Raw genomic sequence first — 27,338 nt, forward strand, 5'->3', positions numbered from 1 at the left:
ATACAATTTACACTCCAGAGAAACTGTATTTTTTTTCATATCAGCACTAGTGTCTGTCGTACCCCTAAAACCTTAAAAAAGCCAATGGTCTTAGATTTTCCTTGCTGTGATTCATATTTAAAATAAAGCATGGATACAATGCTTTCAGAGTTTTTTATGTAATTCCCCTGGACTCATTATTGTACTCTGCTTGGTCATTTGTGAGGTGGTTTAAATTGTGGCATTTGCAAAGGGTGTGCTCCGATCATAAAGTAAATCATTTCACTGTATGTTTATATAAATGAGGAAATGTATAATTGTGTGACTTCATTTTGTAATCACTGTTAATAAGAGGAATCACAGTTGAAATCTGTTTATATTTTTCCTCAAGAATGGAGTTGAAGCTACCTCTAATAAAAATGGAGCAGTTATTTCAGATAAAATGAAATTTAAAAAATTAGCAGACCTGACTTCTGGGTGCATTTGGCATGGTTTCCAGAGGTATTGAAGTCGTAAGACAAGCATGGCATAGTTTTGCAGAGTTATCGATTTTACTCAACAATACTAGTAAAATGAAGACAAATAATTCTATCAGATAAAATTTTTTTTTCAACAAGTAAATATATTGTCAGGATTTTTCAGGGTAAATGTGAAAGTGTATTTGTTCTTTATTTTTTATTATTGATTTGTTGGAGAAATTTAGAAAATAGTGATTTGAAGTAGATGATATGAGAAGGAGACATTGAGAAACGTGCGTGGTACCTCATCCATTTACCTGATTCCCAGGCAGAAGAAAGAACACGATTAGTTGTATAGTCCTCTGATTCAAAAAGAACCACGAATTTGTCTAGAAAGATGTTTTTCCTGACCCAGAATTTTAACAGGAATTATGTGCCTTGATTAGTAGCACTATTAAAAGCTTTTATTTAGATTTTGCGAAACCTGTAGAACTTTTTTACCTCTAGTAAAAGTATTTCATTTGAGGTAGCAACACTGATCTTAGTCCTTGTCCTGTTTTACCTCTTGTTCAGTAGTAGCGGTTTAGGACTAGAGATTCTGCTTAATCATCAGAAATAGTGCTTGTTTACCACACATTCAAGATTGACTTCCAAGTATTGAAAGTACAAATAACCTTTGGAAAGAGCTGCCTACTTTATGTTTTTTAATTGAGGACAGATCCGATAACTGCACGTAGGAACACCTCACATTTTTGTCTGGAAACTAGTGTGAGTGTGGTGGAACCTACATTTTTTCAAAAGAAAGAGCTCTACATTTGCTTAGTTCCCAAAGTTCTTGTTTTGGACTCTAGAGGTCAGTGCTGAAGAAAGGGCCAAGTGGAGTTTTTACCTAATTCTCCAACTAGTAGCTTTACTATAATAGCTTTTAATTTCTCTGAAAAGAGCCAAATAGTTGGGACATGTAAACATCTCAGATGTTCAGTCTATTTCTTTGATCCTTTTGTACATTACTGCACTGCTGAACCCTTCACTTTTTGTTGCTCAGTATGCCTTCTGTTTCTGAAGTGGAAATAAAAATGAAGTCAGGAAGTTGTCTGTGGTTCAGGACCCAGAAGTAGAGTTTAAGTTGAAACTGAAAATAACTTTTCCTCCCAAGACATATATTGTCATTTTTGTTTTTCTTATGTTAACAATTGCTTAAGAGATGGGGCTCATAAGCTTTCCTTCTAAAAAATGTACATTTTCTCTATAGATCAAGGGGTGGTAGTCATTTGTAATGTAGTGTGAACTAGTTCATTCCAAATGCTTTATTATGTTTAGCTATATTAATATTTAAGTCTTAGCTTAGGATGAGTGGTGGTAGGGAATTTAGGGGCTATGAATATTTTTAGATGAATAAGGCTTTGGATTTGTAACTCCACCTCTGTCCTTATGTTTAAAAGAGCATGGAGATGTAGAGGGTTCATGGAAAGAAATTGAGAATGTAGGTAAAATGCTAAAGACAGACTGGACTTTCTCTCATGAGGTTTATTTTTATAATAAAGAATTTAGATCTCAACAGCTGAGGGTTGATAAAAATAATTGTATGTGTCTTCAGGACCTGAGGTTTCAGTGACAGGTTACTGGTGGTTTAATTCTTTTCATTTTAAAACTTGTGAAGAAGCAGAGTATTGCTGAAGGGATTTTAATGAAAGCTGCATAAAGACCTTATTGTTATATATCATTGATTTAGAATAAGAGAGGACCGTATCACCAAATTTTAGTTTACAATTTAGTTTACAATTTTCTTTATTATGAAAATAATTTGGTAAATAATATAAACAATTGAATTACTCTCCTTGGTTAAAGCATTGTATCTTTATCCAAGATGCCAAGTAGATAGCTGGCTATAAGAAAATTAGATGAAGAAGCAGGTTTGAGAAAGTAAGGAACTCAAGAGTGGTTAGTTACCGCATTTAAGGACTTACATGAACATTATCTGTATCATAATCTATATCTGTGTCTGTTATCCTTCTTCCTTCTCTTACATTGTTAAATACTTAGGGAAAGTTATTTCTTTATTTAATTTTGAATTTTTAACCATCTAACATAGTGTCTTGCATATAGTAAACTCAAGAATTTGAGCAAATTAAGAAATAAATGCATGCTGAAGAAGTATCCATTGGGGATAGCTTTCAGAATGCTGGTTGTTAGGAAATCACGGCTCAGTTACGTGAAGGAGCCACAAGGCATGACACTCATCTTGAAGAGAGTTTAGAGCATTGTGACCAAGAGCCAGCATTTGTCCAGAAAAGCAGAATTCTTGTTTGTATCTGAAAATTTGCACAATGTATGTTTATTAAGTATGTATGTAGTTTTAAGTTACAAAAGTTTTTTGTATACATAAATCTTTATGTTTATTTTCTTTGTCATACTTTTTTGTTGCTTCTTTGTCATACTTCTCCTCCTTTTCAAGTTTTAAGAAGAGAAGAGGGTAATGAAATTGTCTGGAGTTTGAGGTCATTCTCTAAATTTTGTCATTTGAACTTGGATTAATTACTTAACTAGGAGCTTTAAAATAAAACAGAAATAAGAACAGTAGGATACTGGAAACCAGTCCTTTTTTTCCCACATGGACACAGGTAACAATTTAGACTTCGTTTAAAAAAATAGTAAGTCTTGGGAAAGAATTCCCTGGTGGTCCAGTGGTTAAAACAGTGCCCTTTCACTGCTGAGGGGGCCCGGGTTTAGTGTCTGATTTAGGAAACTAAGATTCCCACGAGCCTTGTGACCCAGCCTCTTCCCCCCAGCCCCATAGTCTGTTACTTATTTGTGAGAAGTAGTACAACTTGATTTTGTTTTATTTTTCATTATGTTACATTCACAAGTTGTGCGGAGAAAGATGCGCATATTTAGAATTGATTCCTTTTTAGTTACATGAGTATTTTAAATGGTATTCCCACATTGCAGAAAGCAGAGGGGGAAAACAGAAGCCATCATTTCAGCTCCTGGTCTTCCTAGTGTTTACGTTTTTTGTTGTATATAGTTTTATTTGTTTAATCTACATATGTTTTTGGTTATTATTTTATATAATTTTTTACTTTTTATATTTTTATATATTTTATTTTATACATATATTTTATATATTTATTATATTGTATACTATAAATATATCATTATATTTACTTTTGTTTTGGCTGTACCCCAAAGCATATGGGTTCTTAGTTCCCTGACCAGAAATTGAACCCGCATCCTCTGCAATGGGAGCATTGAATCTTAACCACGGGACTGCCAGGGAAGTCCCTGTTTTTGTTTATTTAAAATGGTCGCTATCATAGGTACATAAAATTGTATTTTGCTTTTTCAACGTAATTAAGTTTTCAACACTAGAATGAGTTACTCAGTAAATATCTTTAGTTTGTGCAAGTATTGGGCAAGAGGATCTGAAAAATTGTGAAAGCTTTTCAGATGTGTAGTGTGCTAACCGTGTGATTCAGTCTTTCTGTTGCTAGTTAGGGATCAGAATGTTAGATATCAAAGGACCAAAGAAAAGAAAATGATAGAGTACAGTATATCTAAGGGAAAAAATGTAAAACAAATAGTTTAGTTTTGTGAAGTTGGGAGTAAAGCTAAGTCTGCATTTACTAGGACTACAGAGATGGTTTGAAGAAAACATGTTTGTTTGTTTTGTGTACTAACTTGTTTTGAATGATTTTGATTTTCTTGTTTGATTCCCCGTCCCCCTTTCCCATCTCCTGAATCTGCCTTGTTGTTTTTTTTTTTTTTTTTTAAGAATGCCAGGCCAGAAACTGTCACTAATGATGACGAAGAAGCCTTAGATGAAGAAACAAAGAGAAGAGATCAGATGATCAAAGGGGCCATTGAAGTTTTAATACGGGAATACTCCAGTGAGCTCAATGCCCCCTCACAAGAATCTGACTCTCACCCCAGGAAGAAGAAGAAGGAAAAGAAGGAGGACGTATGTGTTACTGATTTATGCCAGCAAAATCATTTCTACAATTTACATTTTGTGCTTTCATTACATTCCAACTTATGAGGGGAAAATAGAATGACTGGCATTTATAACAATATACTGTTAAGGCTAATTTGACCATGTTTTATCTTCCTTTTTTTTAAAACCAAAAACATTCCTGTTTTTACGTTTTTGAAATGCAGTGACATGGAAGCTTGTGTTTATTTGTGGATTCATTAAGTAAGGGGGGAAAAGGACAAACTTGAGTGATGGATAGAAATTAAAATTAAGGAGTAAAGTTTTTTTTTCCCCCTTTGCCACAGAAGAACTGGCCTTGTTTTGCCTTACTCCCTAATTATTTTTCTCTGCTCCAGGCGGGATACCAGATCTTGTTCACTGAGGATTTTGACCCATTTTCAAATTTCTTAGCCACTTTTCCTTATAAGCCACGTTTCATTTCACTCCATCAACAGTAATGCTGTTGGCCTTATAAATGGAGTACTATGAAAGAGCAACACAAGATGAAAACTCCTCTCCAGTATTTTATTATCACCCACTTTTGTCAGTCTAAGCTAATGGAACAGTAGGGAGTGCAGGTTGAAAGAAAATGTTTGATTTTCTTAGTTACTTTCATTTGGATATACTTAACAGAAATTATGGGGAGAGTTCTGTAAACATATTGGAGGTATATTATATGAATGGATTGTATATGCCCTGGAAAAGTAGTACTGTAAACATTGTGAATTAATATCAAGGCATTTTCACAGTTCATACTGTTCTGGATTTCATTGCCTTATTAAGCCATCTTCAGCTTTCTTTCTGATACATCAGATACATTTTTATTATTTGGCTGCTTCTTGCTTCTGTGGCCATAAAAAGCTGTCTAATGAAGTGCCAGTCATTGGAAATGGTAATTGGTAAGAGTCTATCAGGTATAGGGTAATAGAGACCTGTAGAGTTTGTTCTTCCTCTTTCCCCTTTAATGGCAAAGGAGAAAGTACCTAGACACCTTCATCTGAAATGGTTTGAGGTGAGAGAGTCAAAAATTCTGCTCTCTGGCAAGAAGTATTGGGTAAACTTTGTTGTTTTGATTGTTCCCTCTCTTGGAAAGGATGAAAAAGGTCTCACATTGCTAGTGTTAGATCCTCCTTATTCCCCTGGTTGGGGGTCTTGGAAGGAGTAGAAGTGGTAGGTGATAGATTGAGTGAAATCTCTTTTGTTATCAAGTAATTTAAAATCAAGAAAGTGTTACAGAAATCTGACATTGCTTATAGTGTAAACATACAGAAAACTGTTATTCAGAGTCATATGAACTGTTTGTTTTAATCTTTATGGATTTTTCCGCAGATCTTCCGCCGATTTCCCGTGGCCCCACTGATCCCTTATCCACTCATCACTAAGGTTCGTTTACATCTGTAAAGTAATTAGCCTCCAACTAAAATGAATAAATTAAAAAAAAATGTTTACTGCTACTTGCCAGATGTGTGATTCTTGTGTTCTTTACTATTTAACTTAGATTTGTTACTATATAAAGTCTTTTTTATTTACTCCTGTGTTTTGTAAAGCCTGTACAGAATATCTAGCCTTTAATTTCTATTTGTATCAATATAGATTGATCTTTATGCATTCCTACCTGTCCCCCCTGTTTTTTAGGAGGATATAAATGCTATAGAAATGGAAGAAGACAAGAGAGACCTGATATCGCGAGAGATCAGCAAATTCAGAGACACACACAAGGTAGTATTCTTGTTTTTTCACTTGATACCAATCTAGACTTTTTACAGAATCCAAAGCAAACATACAAAGAAAAAAAATCAACCTTACAGTAGAATATGATTTTAAATGCTTTTTTGTCTAGGTTTAATTTATACTTAGATAGAAACAAAAAACAGAAGACCAGTGCCATATTAGAGTAGTCCTTGGCATATTGTATGTAGATTTCTCAGTTACTGACTACTCTGCAGTCATCTCACTTTAATATGAATAAGAGCTAGTTTTATTTTTAGATTTCAACATAAACATCAAGGTCAGATTTAAACAATTCAAGGGGGCAGCAGAATAACATACACTGTAGTGTATTTCTGGGGGCAGTTATTTAACTTAATCTTAGGAAAACCTTTGCTTTAGAGCTGAGATTAAAATTTAAGATTATATTTGTGTAGATTTAAGTTGAGAGGGGGAGATTTTAAAAAGTAGGTCAGTGGTTACCAGACTTACCAAATTTTAGATGCATGGAAGAACTGTAAATTCCCATAAAGCTAATCTATTCATTGACCCCCACCATTATGATAGAGATCATATGGTGACTAATGCAAGATGAAACTCTCAGCTTGGAAAGTAACAAGGAATAGGATGTAAGTATGAGCTTCTGTTTTTTATTATATTTATGGATGCCCCCTCAGAAAAATATGCAAAGGGGTAACTGGCTTGGAAATGGATATTTATGCATAGTAAATCCCACTCACGAATTTTGCCTATTGAAAGCTTCTCTCAATGACAGTGCATCTGTGAATGTTCGCTGGTATTGAAGGTGATGCTTACGGACAGTGAAATGCAAACACTGCATGAAATGTATTTTGATGCTGGAGATGATAAGATGTTACTGGTTCTTACTCCTGAGATTGAGTGACCTTTAACTCAGTGAGATGTTAAGTGTTCATTTTTTATTTTATTTAATCTTATTTTTTCTTATAGCTTTCAAAATCCCTTATTGACAGTTAATGTCATAGAATCAATGCTGCTGAACACATTATCCTGATGCTGAGCCTTAGCTCACATACACAGGACTTTTTCAGGAATTAAGTATGTCTAAAAGCACAAATGTAGATTTCCCAATTTAGAGTTAAGAAGTTAGTCTGTGGGAGGTCATTTTAGAGGTATATTAGGTTCAGTACTCAAATTCAGGGTATGTGTAAGCTTGAAAGCGGTATACAGTGTGTGTGTGTGGATTGCCTCCCTTTTGTTGTTTATTGTTAAATCCTGTCATGTCACTGGTAAAGTATGAAGAAATAATGTTTTAAGAAATCAATTGCAAAGATATTTGCTTCAGAGTTTGAGAAGCTGTCAGGCCTTTGGCTGCCTTACATGTATTTCACTGTGGGGAGAGAATGTTTTGAATTTCCAAAATGTGCTTTAAAAATAAAATCAAAGTGAAAAAGAAAAGCCGTTCTTTTTATTGGGTGGTACGGTTAAAAGGGATATTTGAAACTCCAGTAACAAAAATTGAGCTCAGTGAACCTTTGCATGTTTTGGTATGAGTTTATTAAATAACCACAGACTGTCAGGGTATCAGCGTGGCAGGGGGCGTCCATTTACAGCACGGACGAGTCTGAAGAGAGAATAAGGTAAGATTTATGTTTTTTTTTTTTCTGTCCTTTCCTCTTCATTATTTCACTACTTTCTTAAATCTTTTTAGATTCACTTCATTTTTTCTTTCTCCAGTCTTTGTGTTAAATATATATATATGTGTGTATGTGTATCTACTTACTGCATATATATTATATAATCTTTTAGAATTGTGTTTAGTATGGACCAGATTCACTCACTTTTTCATTTACTTAGAAGAAAACTTTTGAAATGAGTTCTGAAACAAATTATTATTTAATTAAATGGAACTATACATTTAAGAAATAAGTGGTATAGTGATTAAGCAAAAGTAGAACAACTGAGGGAAACTACCAAAAAGATTATTATTGGAAGAGCTAAAATAATCTGTAAGTATTATCTCAGAAATAAACAAATTTCTTTTAAGTGTATGATACTGAGGTAAGTTTCATATAGTATAGCCTCATTTTATGATACATTTAAAAATTTCATCAGATGACTGTTTCAGAAATTAGAATTTGCCCATTTAAATAGCTTACAGTTTCTGTCCTCTTTCTGCCATTTCTTTTCTCTTCTCTTTGTAATTTCAATGTATTCAGTATTGGCTTTGCCTCCATTCCATTTTGATATAGACTGGCACCACAGCTGAATATATTGATTTCTCATGCATTAGCTTTTCTTTCATAATCCTCTGTCAGTTCTCTGATCCATGAGCGAGAGAAAAAGAGTATAACAGGTAAGATTGCTTTTTTAAAGTTGTTTTAAATGCTTTACATGACTGAGAAAAGAAAAAAATGCACATTTTATTGTTGTAATTTAAATTTCATTTCTATGACACTAAACATGAAAACAGGAAAAATGTGTTTTGTTTTTGTTTTGTTTTCCCTGTTTGGGTTTTTTTTTTTCCCCCCTGAGTTTGTGTAGAAACTGTGTGGTACACTGGTAATCTTGTCAGGGTACAAACTTGGTCTGACTTTGTTCTTTGGTTTATTTGTGAACCATGTACTTGCTCTTCCTCCCAGAAGCATAGCTTATAGGCAAGGTTAATCCAGTGTTGGCGATCCATGTCCTAGCACAGCATCTGTAAGTTAATATGCAATCATTCCTTCCAAGGATGGATTTATCACTGTTGATATATTTCATTGTCTTATAGGCATAATGGGTATAAATATATTGCTTTAAAATTAAGCCAGAAATTAATCTTATTAAATTAAAATACTATGATTATGTACCTTTCTGCTTGAAGTGAGTGATTTTCAGACTTTTTGTATTTGGTGGGCTGTCCATCTTGTAATGGTGGGAGTAAATGTTTCCATACATGATAGGGCAGATAATGGCTGAATTCACCTTGTCTTTTGGAGGGTGGGCAAATCAGAGGCCAGAAGACTAGTTGCATTCCAATGACCTTACTGTCTTCCCTCACCTTCTCCTTTGAAACACTCAACTAATAATCCTTAGGTAATTGGAAGTCTGGGGTTATATATAGTTAGCAATAGTTATCCCACTGATTTAAAGAAATTCATAATGGGAAGAATTACATGTTAGCCAAGTGATTGTATTTCTAGAAATTATTACAAACCATTACATTCCTCACGGTCATTTTAGTTATTACATAGTCATCGAGTGGTCAGCCACACTTGACACAATCTCCCAGCATCCAAGATTGGAGATTCCTGGTCTATGTAGAGTATATGGTTTTGCACGAAATCTGTCTAGGCTTGTGATTGCTTCAGTTTAATTTGTCAAATAAAACCTCTAGTATTTAATGTTGAAGTACCAGTGGTTTGGTTTTCTTGTTGTTGTTCCCAGTATTGGGCATTGCGCCGGGAAAAGTGTGAATATTGGAGCTATAGAGTTAACTCTAAAAGTACTTTTATTGGTTTCTAGAAACTGGAAGAAGAGAAAGGCAAAAAGGAAAAAGAAAGACAGGAAATTGAGAAAGAACGGAGAGAAAGAGAGAGGGAGCGTGAAAGGGAACGAGAAAGGCGAGAACGGGAACGAGAAAGGGAAAGAGAACGTGAACGAGAAAAGGAGAAGGAACGGGAGCGGGAACGAGAACGGGATAGGGATCGTGACCGGACGAAAGAGAGAGATCGAGACCGGGATCGAGAGCGAGATCGGGACCGCGATCGAGAACGGAGCTCAGATCGGAACAAGGATCGGAGTCGATCAAGGTAAGGCTGCATGAAGTTACTGTGTGCCTGATAGCTTTAGTAGAATTATAGGTTAGTACTCTGGGGCCATTTACATTGATGTGATGAGAGAATTTCCTGAGCCACAGAGCGTGCCTGGCTTGCTGTCTCACACACATGTGAAATATTGGTTAAACTAACAGTTTTAGACTTTGGGTTAGTTTCTGTGTGAAGCCAGTTTTTACTCAGCTCTAGAACACACCAATTGCTCTCCCAATGTTTTGGATAGGCATGATTCCCTTGGTCAGTGGGCATTGTTCTTGGTCACTAACTGAGGTCTCCTGTGTGGAAAATCAGCTCTAGTTGCACTGCTTTTAGTTCCTGGTGTTTATTTGGTCCCATAAACCACTGGTTGGTCACACCTTACCTCCCAGACAGTTAGTTTTTTCTTTATGGTTCCTAGTGATTTCACTTTTGTTTTATTTAACATTTTCTCATCATTATATAGATTTCCTATGGGGTATCATCTCCAATTCTTCAGCAATGAGGGAAAGCAAAAATGAACAAAGAGAAGGGAGTGAGTAGAAGGAAGCAGCAGAAAAAGGAAAGAGAGGAAAGTTCACTTTTTTCCCAAGCTAGTTTTCATATATACAGTACTTTGTTGAGATATTCCACTTAATTGTAGCTGAAACGAGGTCCACCAGTTACTGAAATCCAGTGCTTTTTAATCTGTAGTGGGCATTAAATTCCTTCCTCCCCTGGAATAACCATCATTCTCTTGAATAACCACTGTTAAGATTTGACATGTATCAAATCATGGTTTTATACTTTTACTAAGGTATATTGTTTCATATATACATGTATTTGTATGTGATTAGAATCCATGGCATCACAAATCTGCAGTTTGGTTTTATCCCTCTGAATTAAATGCATGAGAACTTCTTACTGCTGAAAGATGTACAGTTAACCCTTGAACAATGCTGGGGTTAGAAGTGTCAACTCTGTGCAGTCAGAAATCTGAGTATAACTTATAGATGGCCATCTGTATACACGGTTTTTGTGTCTATGGTTCTATGTCCGTGGATTTGACCCACCTAAGATTGTGTAGTCCTGTAGTACCTATGGCTGAGAAAACACCATTTATAAATATGTGTGTGCATGCTCAGTTGCTCAGTCATGTGTGATTCTTTGTGACTCCGTGGACTGTAGCCCACCAGGCTCCTTTGTTCTTGGGATTATCCCAGCAAAAATACTTGCTGACGCAAAGATAGAACCCGAGTCTTCTGTGACTCCTGTTGGTAGGTGGATTCTTAGACACTGAGCCACCTGCGAAGCCCCCATATATAAGTGGACCTGTACAACTCAAACCGGTGTTATTCAAGAGTCAGCTGTAGTTCTGATTTATACATGCAGCATGCCGGAATGCTCTTGGCTTCACACCGTTGCCATTGTCTGTATTGGCTTGATCACTACTGAAGTTGACTATCTTGTATCATGTTCATCGGCCCTTAGTATTTTTCTTATTCAGGATTTTTTTGTTTGTTTTCTGAGATGCTGATAAGCATTAACATCGAGTTTAGAATGCAGTTCAGAATTTGGGGCTAGGATTATATTCTGTGTCTTTCTGGCTTGTGTGAGGAGTTTACAATTCTGCAGGAACCAAATGCTAAATTCTGGCTTGTGAGTTTGTGTATTAGTTCATATTATATATTGTCCTCCTTTCTCTTGGTTTCTAAAAGAAAACACAAAGGAAACTGACAGATTTTTACAATCTTTTATGTAGAGAAAAGAGCAGAGATCGTGAAAGGGAACGGGAGAGGGAAAGAGAAAGAGAGAGAGAACGGGAACGAGAGCGGGAACGTGAACGAGAGAGAGAGCGAGAAAGGGAACGGGAGCGCGAGCGAGAGAAGGACAAGAAGCGAGATCGAGAAGAAGATGAAGAAGATGCATATGAACGAAGAAAACTTGAAAGAAAGCTCCGAGAGAAAGAGGCTGCCTATCAAGAGGTAAATTGAGGGAGTGCTTTTATTTATAAAAGTTGGTACTTAGTAGGTTAGTCAAAAACTTCAGAACCTTTTGTATACATTTTTAAAACTTTTGACAATTTCTTTTTTTAGCGCCTTAAGAATTGGGAAATCAGAGAACGAAAGAAAACCCGAGAGTATGAAAAAGAGGCTGAAAGAGAAGAAGAAAGAAGAAGAGAAATGGTAATTTTCTTGTTTAAAAATAAGTGGTTTTTCAGATAAAAATCAGGTCAAATCATTTAAGTAGAAGTGACTTTATAATTAAAAAGGATCATCTCACAAAAAACCTGATCTCCAATATAAATAGTATTTCAAGTAAAGTTGAGACAGTTCCAGTATACCAAAATGTTTCTTCTTCCTATTTTTCTTTTTTAAAATATTTATTTTTAATTGATTGATTGGTTTACAATATTGGTTTGATTTCTGTCATGCATCAGCGTGAATTAACCATTGGTGTACATATTTCCCCTTCCTCTTTTGTCTCCCTCTCGCCTCCTTTTCTTCCTGTTTTTCATATTTTGGCTTCCTATAAACTAAATTATCATTTGGCATATTGTCAAAATAAACCTGTTATAGAATGTAAAAAAAGGATTTATACAACTTTCTTTGATTAAGAATCTGCAGCATTTTTTAATTTGAAGAGAGTTTTAGAGGCTTTGATACTCTGTATCGGTGTAGTATATTTGGGTGAAGGAAACAGTCTTATGAGATCTGTTTTTAGAAATCAAAATTACTGACTTCAGTATATAGCATTTATGAGTTACTGTTTTTCCTTATGTTACTATATTATCCTTCCTTTTAACTACATTATAATAATAATGAGTCTTATTTTTTGCATTTACACTGTTTGATAAACTAATAATGAAGCAATTGGCATAGGTTAATGAAGTAAAATGATGAAAAGATAATATATTTTATCATAGTATTTGCTTCTATAGTATGTTCCATATGTTCTGTCTTTGCCAGAGATTCATGAAAGTTTCTTTATCTCCAGTTTGGAGTCTATTCTCCCAAAAACATCATTAAAGTTAGGAACCTTCTTCAAATAGCTTTTGAACATGAGACATAGATGGAATTTTTGTAAGTAACCAAAAGGGTGCATACAGCAATTAGATAGTATGGGTTTTCTGGATGGCAGATCTTTTTAAAGTCCTAGAGTTATTTAAAGTAATTTTGATTGCCCTGGATTGTAGCTCCCATTCTATAATTTGTTCTTAACTCTTAGGTTAGAAATAGAGAATAATATAGTAAAAGACAAAATACTTTAAGAAGTGATTGCATTTTCTATAAGCAAATCTAAAACCTGTCTTTCTAGAGAAAGGTTTCCTATTAGTAATTTTTTGTTGGGAAGCTTAAAAAAAACTCCAGTTAGAAAATAGTTACTTGTCAATTGAAAAATGTTCAAGGAACAGAAGTATGTAGTATAAAAAGTGAAAGTTTGTATTCCTCATGAGAGGTGACTTAAGTTAATATTTTAGTACATACCTATGGATCTTCCTGTGTTTTATTTAGATATTTGTAAATATGGTCATCACTACCTGGCAATCTACTTGCATTCATTTGGCAGATTTTGTGTTAGGTCCTGGGTGTATAGGAATAACTAATACTTTGTACTCTTTAAACAATTGGATAGTATTGTCAGAGAGGTGAAGTAGTTACTGTACTGTGTGTGTGACTGTTTTGAGGTATGATAAAAGTGTGTTCACAATATTTTGGGAGTGGAGTACAGAGAAAGGGATTAATTTTGTCTGTGGGAAGGAGTTGGTCATGAATAGATGGTTAGATTGGGGAAGTTTTTTTTGTGTGTGTGTGTGGAGGGGGTAGTCTTTACAGCGATGTATCAATAACATTTGAACTGGATGAAATTATTAATGTTTTACTGTAGACAGGAATCTGCATCTGCTTTTCATATGGATATAACAGTTTTGGGGCTTCCCAGGTGGCACTAGTGGTAAAGAACCCACCTGCCAATGCAGGAGATGTAAGAGACGAGGGTTCCATCCTGGGTGGGGAAGAGTCCCTGGAGGAAGGCTTGGCAACCCACTTGCCTGGAGAATCCCCATAGACAGAGGAGTTGGCAGGCTACAGTCCATAGGGTCGCAAAGAGTCAGACATGACTGAAGCGACTTAGCACGCACACATGAAAGTTGTTAATATAGTAGAGATGTAGATTATAAATACTAATTTTAAAATACTTTATATCTATATATAATGATTACATAATATTTCTGTGAAATATAATAGTTATGTTTAAAATTCCAAAAATAAGAGCAAGGAATTTCTGTACTTTCATGTTTTGTGTACTCAGTCTGGCATTGCCTTTAGATTGATATATAAACATGATTTAAAATTTTAATCCTTCATTTCATTAAAAACTACTGCTTGTACCATCATCTACCTGTAAATGAAAGTGTGAAATATTTTTGTCCAGTTAACAGATTCAATAAGATAACTTGTAGTATTGTTTCTTGGTGTGCTCAGGTTTCATTAGGAAAAAATTACTATGAAGATTATAATATATAGAGAAAATTTATTGCAGCATACTCTGTGGTTTCCATTTCATAGATAAGTTCTAAATCTGATTTGCTTTTTTAAAAAAATTTTACTTATTTTTAATTATTTTTGGCTGTGCTGGGTCTTTATTGTTGCGCATGGACTTAGTTGCTCCATGGTATGTGGGATCTTCCTGGACCAGGAATTAAACCTGTGTCCCATGTATTGCAAGGCAGGTTCTTAATCACTGGACCATGAGGGAAGCCCTGATTTGCTTTCAAGAATAAAATATTTTAAAAATCTAATGTTATTTACATTTAATATATGAAGTTTATGAGAATTTAAAAAAGTTCAAGTGGTATGGATAAGAAAAATTTGTTCCCAGGAAAGGGGGAAATGTAATTTAAACTGCTTTTATATTAATTTTCCACACTTTGTCCTTCATTTCTTCAAAGGCAAAAGAAGCTAAACGACTGAAAGAATTCTTAGAAGACTATGATGATGATAGAGATGATCCCAAATATTACAGGTGAAGAAGCCTTGCTTTATGAACTCACACCATCATTTTATTATTAGCTGTATTTTTTGCACCAGAGAGTACAAGTTCACTCAGTGGAGTGAGAAAGAAAAATCTTTAAATTCATCTTGTAGTTACCCCCGTAGTCGATAATGCTGTTTTCCAGGGGTTGGGGCCTGTTGCAAAAGAATTGACAATTCTATGGATCTTCCTTGGAAGGAAGTTCATAATAGTATTATAACAGATGAACTTTTCTTCATGCATTTTAAAGAACTTCAGTTTTTATAGCAAATTTTAACATGCCTTCGTGATTAAGGTGGTCTAGAAATTTTTGTCTTCAAGGATTTCTAGAGTGCTACGTAGTAATCTGAGTCCCCCCTTCCCCACCCAGTCACTTTACTATTATGATGTGAGATTTGTGAAGCCTGTCTTTTCTCTTCTCTTCCCATGGCTTTTCTCGACTTCTCTCATTCTTCTAACACTTAGGCACATGGTGAAATTGTTTGCTTTGTTCTCTTCCCTCCACTCCAAACTACTGTTTGCCTAAGGTTATGGGCATTGTTTTGATTTTTTTCTTCTCATTTTCCTGAAAAAATCTAGGCATGTAGTGAATGCATTTAATATGTATAATTTAATACACTGTAGCCAAAATAATCAAAACATTGGAGTAACACCTTATATTGAAAGAATGCCAAGGGTTTGACTTTGTAGAAAATGCAAAATAAAATTACTGAATCATAAAATAGCAGTACGTTATTTCTGAGATGTAATAAAGTGCTAGATAGAACCTCTGCTTTCTCTCAGTTATGCCCTGCTTCCTTCTGTGATCTTTTTTTTCCCCCACGAGGAGAGGAACTGATTTAAATTGAACACGCATCGCTTCTCGGCCTTTTGGCTAAGATTGTGTAAATTGAACACACAAAATTATTATTAGGGATAGTACTACTCCTTGTATTAACGTTTCACAATTTGGCATCCAAGAAGACAAATTATGTGTTATAGAGTTTCCCTGTGGAATAGGTATAAAATGAGCCCATTCTTCCCTCAGAAAGCTACTTTTTTTTTTTTAACCTGTTTCAGATACTCATTTAGAATGACTTCATTCTGAGGCATGGTGATACGTGACAAGACAGTGCTTACTTATTAAGCATTAACCTGTAGAGAGCATGCTGTCTTGGGTGTTTTACAGATAGAGAGCATTAAGACAGTCTCCAGTCTCTTAGAATGCAGCTTTTAGTATGGAAAGAAATTGCTTTTGGAGATACTGTGTGTAGTTGCTGACCTTGAGTATTAAGTAAGGCCTCTTGTGATATGCTTTTGCAGAGGAAGTGCTCTTCAGAAAAGATTGCGTGATAGGGAAAAGGAAATGGAAGCAGATGAACGGGATAGGAAGAGAGAGAAGGAAGAGCTGGAGGAAATCAGGCAGCGTCTTCTGGCAGAAGGGCACCCGGATCCAGACGCAGAGCTCCAGCGGGTAAGATACATCCGAAACAGTGTTCTTTTAAGACTGTCACATCATTTTAAGCCAGCCAACTATGATGGAGTTTACTTTATAAGGGAAATGTTTATTTTCCATGCATCTTGCTATTTTTGGGGAAGATATTAGTACTTTTTCTTTATTATGCAAGTCATCAGTATTAGTTGATTTACAGCATTATTTTCAACATCTTCTGTATGTCTTATTCCTTTATTTCTGTGAAGTATTGTTAACTGAATGTCTTTTAATGTAACTTTATTTACAAACCTGTCCTTCCCTATATGTCATCTGACAGTAAGTTTTGTAGTTCTCTTGTTGCCATCTTAAATACTTTGATTCCAAAATAAAGATGTTTTTGTGAACAGCCTGTCATTTAAAAGGAAAAAAGGAAAACTGTTGTAGGACATGGCATACCGATTCTTGCTTTTAAGAATAGTATGTCATATTAAAAAGTTTTTACTCTTAGTGTATCATGAATCTAATACTATAAATTCTTTATGTCAGCTTTAAAAAAAATCTGTTATATGCTATTAACGGAAACCTTGTCTTCTTACATGTCTGTTTTATTTTTCACAATGAAATAATATTTTTTCTGTTAAGTACTTACATGAGTAAATAGAAACTTTAGACAACATAGAAGCCAGTAATGAAAAAGTGGTTTTTTATCAGCCAGTTATAATCATCTTAAGTGTTTGGTTATTTTAAAAATGTTTTTACACATGTATACATACACCACCCCCCTCCCCTCCCACACACACATAAGCTTTGTAAATGGGAATATAAAGCTGTTTTCTAATTATGTAGTGTTTGCTAATGTACTTTTTTTTTTTAATTGAAGTATGGTTCATACACAGTATTATATTAGTTTCAGGTGTTTAGCAATTTGACATTTATTATACATTATGAATTGATACGTCTAGTAACCAAGTAACCATCTGTCACCAAACCATTATTGTTATTATAACAATATTGACTATATGCCTTATGGTGTATGTTATGTTCCCCATAAGTTTTTTTAATAACTAAAAGTTTGCACCTCTTACTCCCCTTCACCTATTTTGCCTTGATCCCCTCTGGCGGCCACCAGCTTGTTGTCTATATGTGTGAGTCTGTTTTGTTTTCTAATGTGGTTTTGTATCAGGTGTAATCTTCTACACAGAATTCCTCCAGTGTTAGCCCATGTATCTTTTATCTATCTATGGCTGTGCTGGGCTTTCTCTTGTTGGGGTGAGTGGGGGCTATTCTTCAGTTGGGGTGTGCAGGTTTCTTGTTTTGGTGACTTCTCATTGTGGCTCGTGGGCTCTAGGTCACATGGGCTTAGTTGCCCCTTGGCATGTGGGTTCTTAGTTCCTGAACCAGGTACTGAACTCATGTCTCCTGCATTAGCAGGCAGATTCTTAACCACTGGACCATCAGGGAAGCCCTGCCCATGTGTCTTTTTTTCCATACCTTCATCATCATGACAGTATTTTTAGTATTTTAAATCCTTACCATTGTAACATTTAGGTTGAGGAATGTTACTATGTTTTAATTCTCTAAGCACCAGTGGGTTTGAATGCCATGCAGATTGTTGAGTGGTCATTGTACTTCCTTTGTGCGTTGATACAGAGATGGTGATACGCACAGACTAAATTTTTTTGTAGTTCACAATACATATTTTTACTTTTGTTTTTTCTGTTTTTATACTCAGAAAACTTGCTAGTCTATTCATCCAAGTTTTTATACTACTCTTACAATGGTTATATTTTATTATATTTTGTAGCTTCAGGGGGAGTGTTCATTTTGGTATAGGACTTTGACTTCAGAATTCTCCCTTTGTGCCACTTCTTCCTTTTCCTATTTGTGGCTGTACCTTCAGCCATTATCAAGAAATAAAAAATGATTATATATGACCAGGCTGAGGATTTGAGTTGCCTCTCAATGTATTGTGTGTACTAGTCTAAAATTTGTGATTATAATTTCTTTAATAAAAATATAAAAAGACTTTTTCACTTTGAATTAGCTGACTATTAGCAGTTAACCTCTGTTTTCTCTGAAAAGTGGATATAAGCCACTGAAGAATGCTGATATATGTGAAATACTAAAAGAAAATTTTGCAGAGTACCTAATATATGCTATGGATTTACAGATTCTGATTATAGAGGAGGCAATGTTTTATTCCTAGTGAAAAAGAAAAATAGAGGTTTTGTGAAATGTAAGTAAAACATAGAGCTGGTTGAACTGAAGATAGTTGGATTTGTTTCAGTTAACCAGGTTATTTTCTGGGTTTTTAGATGGAACAAGAAGCTGAGAGGCGCAGACAACCACAGATAAAGCAAGAACCGGAATCCGAGGAAGAGGAAGAAGAAAAGCAAGAAAAAGAAGAAAAACGTGAGGAACCCATGGAAGAGGAGGAGGAGCCAGAGCAAAAACCTTGTCTCAAACCAACTCTGAGGCCCATCAGTTCTGCCCCATCTGTCTCCTCTGCCAGTGGCAATGCAACTCCCAACACTCCTGGGGATGAGTCTCCCTGTGGTATTATTATTCCTCATGAAAATTCACCAGATCAACAACAACCGGAAGAGCATAGGCCAAAAATAGGACTAAGTCTTAAACTGGGTATGTTAGCATTTTTTTTCCTTCCTTTTTTCCTTCATTTCCCCACCCCCGTACAACTACCTCAGTTTTGCCTTAAGGAAAAAATAAATATGTGCTGCTTGGTAGGTAGATAGAAAAAGATTATTTAAAAATGCCTTTCTAGCTCACAATTGTTTTCATAGTTCTACTAGTGCTCCTATATCTGCAGCTGCCTCGAGTTCTGAGAAGAAGTGAAAAGTTAAATTTTCTAGCACTTGTGAGTAGTGAGTTATTTTTTACAGTTGGGATCTTTCTCTGAGATTTGTGGAAGTACATTTACACTGCGTTTGAGGGATGGTGGGTTGTATAGTGTAACATTTGAAGATTAAGTTGCTGTGCTAATACAGTGTTTTTACTATAGGTGCTTCCAATAGTCCTGGTCAACCTAATTCTGTGAAAAGAAAGAAGCTCCCGGTAGATAGTGTCTTTAACAAATTTGAGGATGAAGACAGTGATGATGTACCCCGGAAAAGGAAACTGGTTCCCTTGGATTATGGTGAAGATGATAAGAATGCTGCCAAAGGCACTGTGAACACTGAAGAAAAGCGCAAACATATTAAAAGTCTCATTGAAAAAATCCCTACAGCCAAACCTGAACTGTTTGCTTATCCCCTGGATTGGTCTATTGTGGATTCCGTGAGTAGCAAATTGTATTTCATCATTTTATTGCAAGTTTTTGGTTCTGAATATAGCACATAAACTCAGTTTAAGTAGGGTGATAATGTGGCTAGAACCTTGACATGTGCTGTGCTTAGTCACTCAGTCTTGGTCGACCCTTTGTGACCCTATGGACTGTAGCCCGCCAGGCTCCGCTGTCCATGGGGATTCTCCAGGCAAGAATACTGGAGTGTTTTGCCATGCCCTTCTCCAGGGGATCTTCCCAACCCAGGGATTGAACCCAGGTCTCCACATTGCAGGCGGATTCTTTACCGTCTGAGCCACCGGGGAAGCTCAGAGTCTTGAGACTCAGTCAATGATAACACATGATTGTGAAAGTTTTAGTGGTACTTGAAGTCTTCATAAATGAGAAGCAAATAATTGTATCCTTATACATACTTGTTCTACTTCAACTTGTGAATGATCTTACTCCTCTATATTTTAGCTTTAAGAAAAATTAAGAGATTATATAGGCTTTTTAAGTAAGTGTAATAAAAAGCTCTTCAACTTAGTGTCCATGCTTTATTTTACAGATATTGATGGAACGACGAATTAGACCATGGATTAATAAAAAAATCATAGAATACATAGGTGAAGAAGAAGCTACGTTAGTTGATTTTGTTTGTTCTAAGGTTAGTCTTTTACTCTTTCCACCTCCAAATATTTGTTACATACTTTAAAATGTTAGAGACTTTCTAAATTGAATTTTTTGTTGGGACAAGTCATTGATAATTTAGTTTTAATTACAAGATTCATAGCCACTTAAGTGCACCCCTCTATACAATTTGAGACACCACACCAAGTGCTTTCATTTCAGAGGGTCAAAGGAGACACAGTTGCTGGCTACTACCAATTTTGCTCTCTCCTTACCCCAAGAATACCTTGTCACCAACTTCCTGTCTTAATGGTTAGGATGTTGCTGAAGTACAGTTGAGGTTTAGTGGAGACAGCCAGTCACTTGTGTCAGTGTTTTGTTAGTCATCCATTCTTTGGGAAGAAGCAAAACAGTGTCCTTCATAGCATAACAGTGGTGTTAACTGACTGATTACTGTGTGCAAGGCTTCTTACCTGGCAAGTCCTGTGTTAAGCATTTTCCAAAACTTTATCTTCTTTAAACCTCCCAAGAACCTAGGAAGTGTAAGTTTCTAACAGTGTCCCCATTCAGTACATGAAGAAATTGAGACTTGGGGACAGATTGTGTCTTGACCGTGGTTACATAATAAGCAGCAGAGCCAAGCCTATAAAAGTCATGCTCTTGACCACCAGGAGATACCTCATCGTTTCATTGTCCTCTGAAGGCCCAGTTTACCTTTAATAAGATAGTTATAGGAGAAGCACTGTATTTCTACAAAGGAAGAGCTAATTGCATTTTAAGGAAATGCTATTTTTCTCTCATTATTGCTCCTTTAACATCAGGAATAGCAAATTATCTTTTCCACTTGTAATTATTGTAGCATAAACATTTGTAAGTCTGGGTTTGAATTAGAAGACAGATATGTAGTGATTAAGATCTTAGGTTTTGGTGTCAAACTTTCATTGAAAAGAGGGAGATTCTGGAAATTTAGAAATTTATATTAAAATTCTTCAGTCACAAGAAATTTTCATACTAGTTTGAGGATATATTAAAAAGTCTTTTTACAGTGTTGTTAATGTTTTATTTTCAAATTGACATTAATTTTTTTTCTATTAGGTTATGGCTCATAGTTCACCTCAGAGCATTTTAGATGATGTTGCCATGGTAAGAGAAAATTTACTGTTATTTATATTTTAATTTAAGATCAGTATAATCAAACTTGCTCCTCTGAATTTGATTGACTTTCTACCTGTATTGGTTCTAGACTCTTTATAGGACTAAATTAAAATTTGAATATGCATTAAGAGGTTAAAGGTATTCACAGTAAGATATCATTAGACATCAGTAGAGTTAAAGTTTTCTTTATCAGTCTCTTCCTTCACCTGTCTTTAGTGTTTGTGTGTGTAAATATAAATTCATACATTTAGAGAACATTTATTAAGTGTTAACTAGGTAGAGCAGTGTGCTTAAAAGCACAAAAAGATGGAATAACTACCCTTAAAGAACTAGCAGGGGAACAGGTGTACCAATATTGATACAACATATTTAATATAATGGGTATATGTAAAAAAATAATGGAGGCAGAGGAGGTAGAGCAGTTAGGTGTTGAGGGTAGTTAGAGAAATCATCACAGAAATTACCATCTAAACTGAGGCTTAAAGATTGTGTAACTCGTTTGTTACTTGGACAGGTGTCTGTTGGGTTGGTAGTAGTTCAAAGAATACAAGTGGTGAATTGGTCCAGATAATGGCAAGATGCAGAGTATGGCCATGGAAGTTTCTGGGGCAGAACAGATGGTCATTGTTTAGAGTATCAACAGACTTTAAGCTGGGTTATAACACATTGAAATTGCTGCATGTTGGGACTGGGATTGGAGAGAAATACAAGAACCAGCTGCCATAGCGCTCATTTAATGTGGATGAAAGACTAGATATTTTCTAGACAGCTGCTGTTGGAGTGAAGGGGTGGTGTTGTGAAGTCTTGTGAACATCATTGGAGATGCTGTTTACGAGGAGAGAACCAGTGAAGATCCAGCAACTTTCCCTCTGTTGTGGAGACTTAAAGCTTTGAAAGTGAGGAACTTCCTCAGAAGGCCACAAGACTGTCAGAGTCTTCAGGGGTCACATCAGGTTTTCAGTTGAGGATGGTTAGCATAAAGTGAAATAGAGTATAAAGGGCTGAGTGGGAACGTAGCAATGGGAAGAAGAGCCAGAGAGGAAGAAATGTCAAGCATGGTACGAGATGATAGGTGATCAGGGAAACTTTTATTTTGAGCTACAATTAAAGTTGTCAGGGAGTGGCATAGGGGGTTGCCTAACCAAAAGGAGCTCTAAAGTCAAGATATTACATGTTTAAGCACTTCATGATGTTTAAAGCCAGATAACATTAATTTTCTGCAGCCTAGCTAGCCTAATGTATCTTATTTAAAATTCCTGGGGGGAAATTGTGAAAAGCTTTTGGTTTTTGTAATGCTGAGCCTCACATGAAAGGAGAAATGTGAATAGATCCTTAAGGGTAGAATGTCCTTGGCCTTCCAGCCTTTCTTTATAGTTATCTTTCGGGTAAAGAGAGGGCTTTGTAGTTACTCCTGAGTTAAGGAATTAAAAAAAATCAGGGAATTCCCTGGCAGTCTAGTAGTTAGGACTCCACAGTTTCACTCTCAAGAGCCCAGGTTCAGCCTCTGGTTGGGGAACTGAGATGCCACAAGATGTGCAGCCAAAAAGAAAAAAAATCAGTGTTCTGGTTTGCCTTGGCAAGGATGTAATTACTGTTGGTGAAGATGGCATATGTCACTATTTTGATCGGTTGAAATAGTTTGATTTTTGAAGTATAATTAAACTACCATTGAAGCACGTTGTTTTTGATTATTTTCTATTTCAGTGTTGATCACAGTGGGAGGAAACCAGTTGGGCTAGTGTTGTCAGCTCGTTCTGGTGATAGCTCATGGACCCTCTAAATATTTCTTGAATAAGTGAGATTGAATATTCAGCTCAATAATAATTAGCAGTCTTTCTCAGACTGTACCTTCATTGATTTTACATAAGCCAATGAACTTTGGCTGCATTTTTGTGCCTATATTATGTCCAGGGTACAATTCCACGTTAGTATTGCAGCAAAGTTTTTTTTTTTTTTTTTTTTGGTTGCGGGACCCCACAGTTTGAACCCACGCCCTTGGCAGTGGGAACAAGGATTCCTCTAACCCCTGGACCTCAAGGGAATTCCTGCAGCATGGTATTTTTTATTTTTTTATTTTTTTTTTCAGCATGGTATTTTTAAATTATAGGTTAAGTCTAGCTCTTGGATGTCTGATTTAAGTTCTTTTTTTGTCATCACTGAGAAATGCCGGGAAATTTTTCAGAAAAATCAAATTTCTGGCTTGTGCTAGGTACTTGCTGTACTAAGCACTCTTCAAAGCACTTTGTACATACCGTCTCTTTTAATTCCCATAGTAGAACCAGTATGACATAGCTACTGTATCCTCCGTTTTCAGATAAGAGAACAGAGGCTCACTGTAATTAAGTATCCCAACCAAGAGTATGTTAACTGGTAGGAGGGAGAAGTGGGATTTGAATCCCAAGTAATTTTTAATTTATTTATTTTAATTGGAGGTTAACTACTTTACAATATCGTGATGGTTTTTTGCCATACATTAACACTGACCCCAGGTACGCATGTGTCCCTGCCATCCTGAACCCCCCCCACCGCACCTCCTTCCCCACCCTAGCCCTCTGCAGGGCAGCAAAGGAGACACAGATGTAAAAAAAACGATCATTTGATTTGCCAAGGGGAAAGGACCTTTTATTTATTCAGTAGTCTTGTGTCCCTTGGGAATGACAGTGTTCATTTTGTTTACTGTATCCCAGATAACTATATTAAAATGTTATACATGTATTCTCATTTAATATTTCAGTGTCACATGTAATAAGGGCTCAGTAAATGTTAAGATTGTGAGGTTCTTGGGGAGAGGGTAAGTGAGATACTCTGTACTAAGTATTAGGTGATTATATAACTAATTTGTCTGAATGACTATGTTCTTTATAACAAACATATGGTTTCCTTAGGAAATAGTTATTCAAGACATGTATAAATAAAGTAAATGCTTGTTGGTAGAGAAAAGCCTTTTTTATTCCATTTGCCTTGTTGGGAGATGCTGGTGATTGCTTTTCTTACACGTGTAACTGGCTTTTTTGTTTTTCCTTTTCTAGGTACTTGATGAAGAAGCAGAAGTTTTTATAGTCAAGATGTGGAGATTATTGATATATGAAACAGAAGCCAAGAAAATTGGTCTTGTGAAGTAAAACTCTTTTACATTAAGAGTTCCATTTCAGATTTCTTCTTTCCCATCCTTCAAAGGACTTTAATTTTTTTTTTTTTTGTCTTCAAAGACATTTGTGAGATCTGTAATTTTTTTTTAATGTAGAAAATGTGAATTTTTTTGTCCTCTAATTTGTTGATGCCGTGTGTACTCCCTTGGTTGTAAAGACATCTGAATCCTACCATGGTTCTCTTTATACTCACCAGGTACAAATTACTGGTATGTTTTATAAGCCGCAGCTACTGTACACAGCCTATCTGATATAATCTTGTTCTGCTGATTTGTTCCTTGTAAATATTAAAATGACTCCCCAATTCTTATGCAGAATTGCACTTAATATTGAACTGTACAGGCACCAACATGAATGATTTTAAATTTAAAAAATAACCAGTCATACCTATTACCCTTACCTCCTTGATCAAAAATGGCAGGCCCTCATGATGGCATGAGATTTAGAGTGTGAAAATTAGCAGACAATCCATTCCTACTGTATCTCTGTATGAATGTGTTTGTGTGAGTGTATGTATAAAAGTCTTATTTTTTCCTAGTTTGCTTTGGAAATTTCCCTTAAACATTTCCTAATTCAAGAATAGAATTTTAAAGGAAACCTGGTGTTGTGCCAATCCAGATGTCTGGGATAATTAGGTTATTACTCTCCCAGAGCATGGTATTCTCTTGTGGCAAGTAACAGTCTATTGAATGAAATGGGTTTTTCTGTTGATAGCTGGCTGTGTCAGCCTCTCCTTAAGGGAGTGTGAATCATAGTGGTTCCCCCCCCCCCCGATTTCGTTGTTCAGAAATGAGGCAGATCCTTAGAATCTGGAGAGCTTTATTTTATGCATTTTTTTTTGCACTTCATTGATCCTTAGTTTAATTTTAATGTACCCCTTTGTTTTAAAAAAGAAAGCTTCATTCAGAAACCATAAATGAAAAAAAACTTAAAAAAAATTATCAAAAGATAAAATTAGGCAATTTTACAGGCTAAAAAACATTTGACAAAATACTGTAGCAATTTAGCATGGCAATTTACAAAGTTTACATCTAATTTCTGAGGATAAAGTAAGTCGTTTAAAGCAGTTACCACTCATTTGTGTCTGTCAGGGGTTTATCTTGTGTGTGTATATGCAGGCACACACCTTGTTTACTTCTCTGCTCATCAGTGTTCAAAACTGTGCTGATCGTGTTCTTAGAGATATACATGAGGCTTTCTTTATTATAGATCAGGACTTCACCAGGGAGCAAAATTACCCAAAAATGTACCAAGTTTTAAACAGTTCTTAACAGAAATTAGGTGCAGCTATTCCCATGTCTGAGTATTTATTTTTTAAAAAGACTGAGGGGGTGTGTTAAAAAAAAAAAAAAAAAAAAAAAACCATAAAAAGCATAACTGAACTTGAATTACAAGATTTTTTTTTTTACATCTTAAGAGGACATTTGAAAACACTGTTCTTAACATTGAACCATGATGTGCATGGTTCCATTATGTAAATATATCAAATATTAAAAATGTATATATTTGATCTTGGGGACTCATTCTTTCAGAGTCTTGTTAAATAAATGGCATCATGTTGTAATTATGCGGTGCATACTAGAAACTTAACTTGAAAATATGGGCTGAATTTTTGATGGACTGGATTTTTAAGTGTTAGTACCTGAAGATGAGAAGAGGCCATTTCCCTTACTTTGGATTAATCTAGACATCTATGGAGATATAGCCCCTTTCAGTGTTGTAATATTTTAAGTTGTAGTTTCTGAAGGGAAAGTTTTAGAAACATGTTCCTTGCCATTTACAAATTAATTTGCCGGTCTTTTCTCAGATTGATCCCCCAATGTAACTTCTTGTTCGAGCAGTTTATTATGCCTCTCTATCTTCTCTTACATATTATTGCTTCTGAGACATATTAGGTTGGTTTTATTTAGCCAGCATTAGCATGGAAGTTTATTCAGGTAGATTTAATTTTCCTTGCTTTGGTCTCTTCTGCTCTTTCAATCATATTTACCTTAAAAGGGCCTTCATGTGAAGCTCTTGAGGGCACATACCATAACTGCATAATACCTCCAGTGAGATGGGTGTCAGGATCCCAGATTTATATATTAACATTTCTGCAGCAAATGATGTGATCTGACTGATCGTTGAGTTAAAGACTGCTACATTAATTGTTTAATGTCAGTTCAAGTCAGATTTTGCCACAAAGCTTAAACTTCAGGATCTTCAGAATTTTTCAGGTTTGTATGTAAAGAACCAGACATGTATAAGCATGAGAATAAGCTGGCACATTGTAGTGTCAGTAATATTACACTTAAGAAAATTTTTACTAAATCGCTTGAACTTTCTGGGTTGTCTTTACCATTTGTCCATAGATTAATTTCAAATTGGAACCCTTAGTTAATCTATATATTGCCCCTTCAAGTTGTTATAAAATTACATGAAAGTCTTGACAGCCATTCTGATGTGGCAGCTAGGAAACAAATATGCTTTTTCTGCATTTGACCCTGTAAATAAAATAAATGTGTCCATCTGTCTACAGGAAGAAAGTGGTTTTTCCCAGGCTTTAACATGCGCCTGAATCACCTGGGGAATCCTGTTAAAATGCAGACTTAGCAGGGGCTAGAGTGGCCCTGAGACTTGGCCTTTCTGACCAGCTCCCACATGGTGCCAGTGCTAAGTGATATAAGGACTACTTGATTGGCAGTTCAGTGTCAGTACTGGTATTTTGTCCTAACAGACTGCATAAATGCAGCTTAATTTTTCTTTTCTTTTTTTCAAGTATATCTTAAAAACACTTTTTGAGGCAAATGATAAATGATAGGTATCATTTA

General features: G+C 35.6%; 1 protein-coding gene across 1 annotated transcript in view; it reads left to right on the top strand.

Annotated features, from left to right (window-relative positions):
- The window catches only part of RBM25 (RNA binding motif protein 25), a 46,585-nt gene extending 21,740 nt beyond the window's left edge, over nucleotides 1–24,845 (top strand). Inside the window, exons 7-19 of the mRNA XM_055538570.1 lie at nucleotides 4,210–4,395; nucleotides 5,737–5,790; nucleotides 6,043–6,126; nucleotides 9,601–9,887; nucleotides 11,629–11,851; nucleotides 11,963–12,052; nucleotides 14,818–14,891; nucleotides 16,203–16,353; nucleotides 18,630–18,954; nucleotides 19,334–19,608; nucleotides 20,163–20,261; nucleotides 21,320–21,367; nucleotides 24,409–24,845. Of these exons, the coding sequence (XP_055394545.1) occupies nucleotides 4,210–4,395; nucleotides 5,737–5,790; nucleotides 6,043–6,126; nucleotides 9,601–9,887; nucleotides 11,629–11,851; nucleotides 11,963–12,052; nucleotides 14,818–14,891; nucleotides 16,203–16,353; nucleotides 18,630–18,954; nucleotides 19,334–19,608; nucleotides 20,163–20,261; nucleotides 21,320–21,367; nucleotides 24,409–24,501 (1,989 nt within the window). The 3' untranslated portion in view covers nucleotides 24,502–24,845. The remainder of the gene's footprint in view (nucleotides 1–4,209; nucleotides 4,396–5,736; nucleotides 5,791–6,042; nucleotides 6,127–9,600; nucleotides 9,888–11,628; nucleotides 11,852–11,962; nucleotides 12,053–14,817; nucleotides 14,892–16,202; nucleotides 16,354–18,629; nucleotides 18,955–19,333; nucleotides 19,609–20,162; nucleotides 20,262–21,319; nucleotides 21,368–24,408) is intronic.
- The last annotated feature ends 2,493 nt before the right edge of the window (nucleotides 24,846–27,338 follow it).

Source organism: Bubalus kerabau, chromosome 10 (assembly GCF_029407905.1).
Source record: "Bubalus kerabau isolate K-KA32 ecotype Philippines breed swamp buffalo chromosome 10, PCC_UOA_SB_1v2, whole genome shotgun sequence".
NCBI lineage: Eukaryota > Metazoa > Chordata > Mammalia > Artiodactyla > Bovidae > Bubalus > Bubalus kerabau.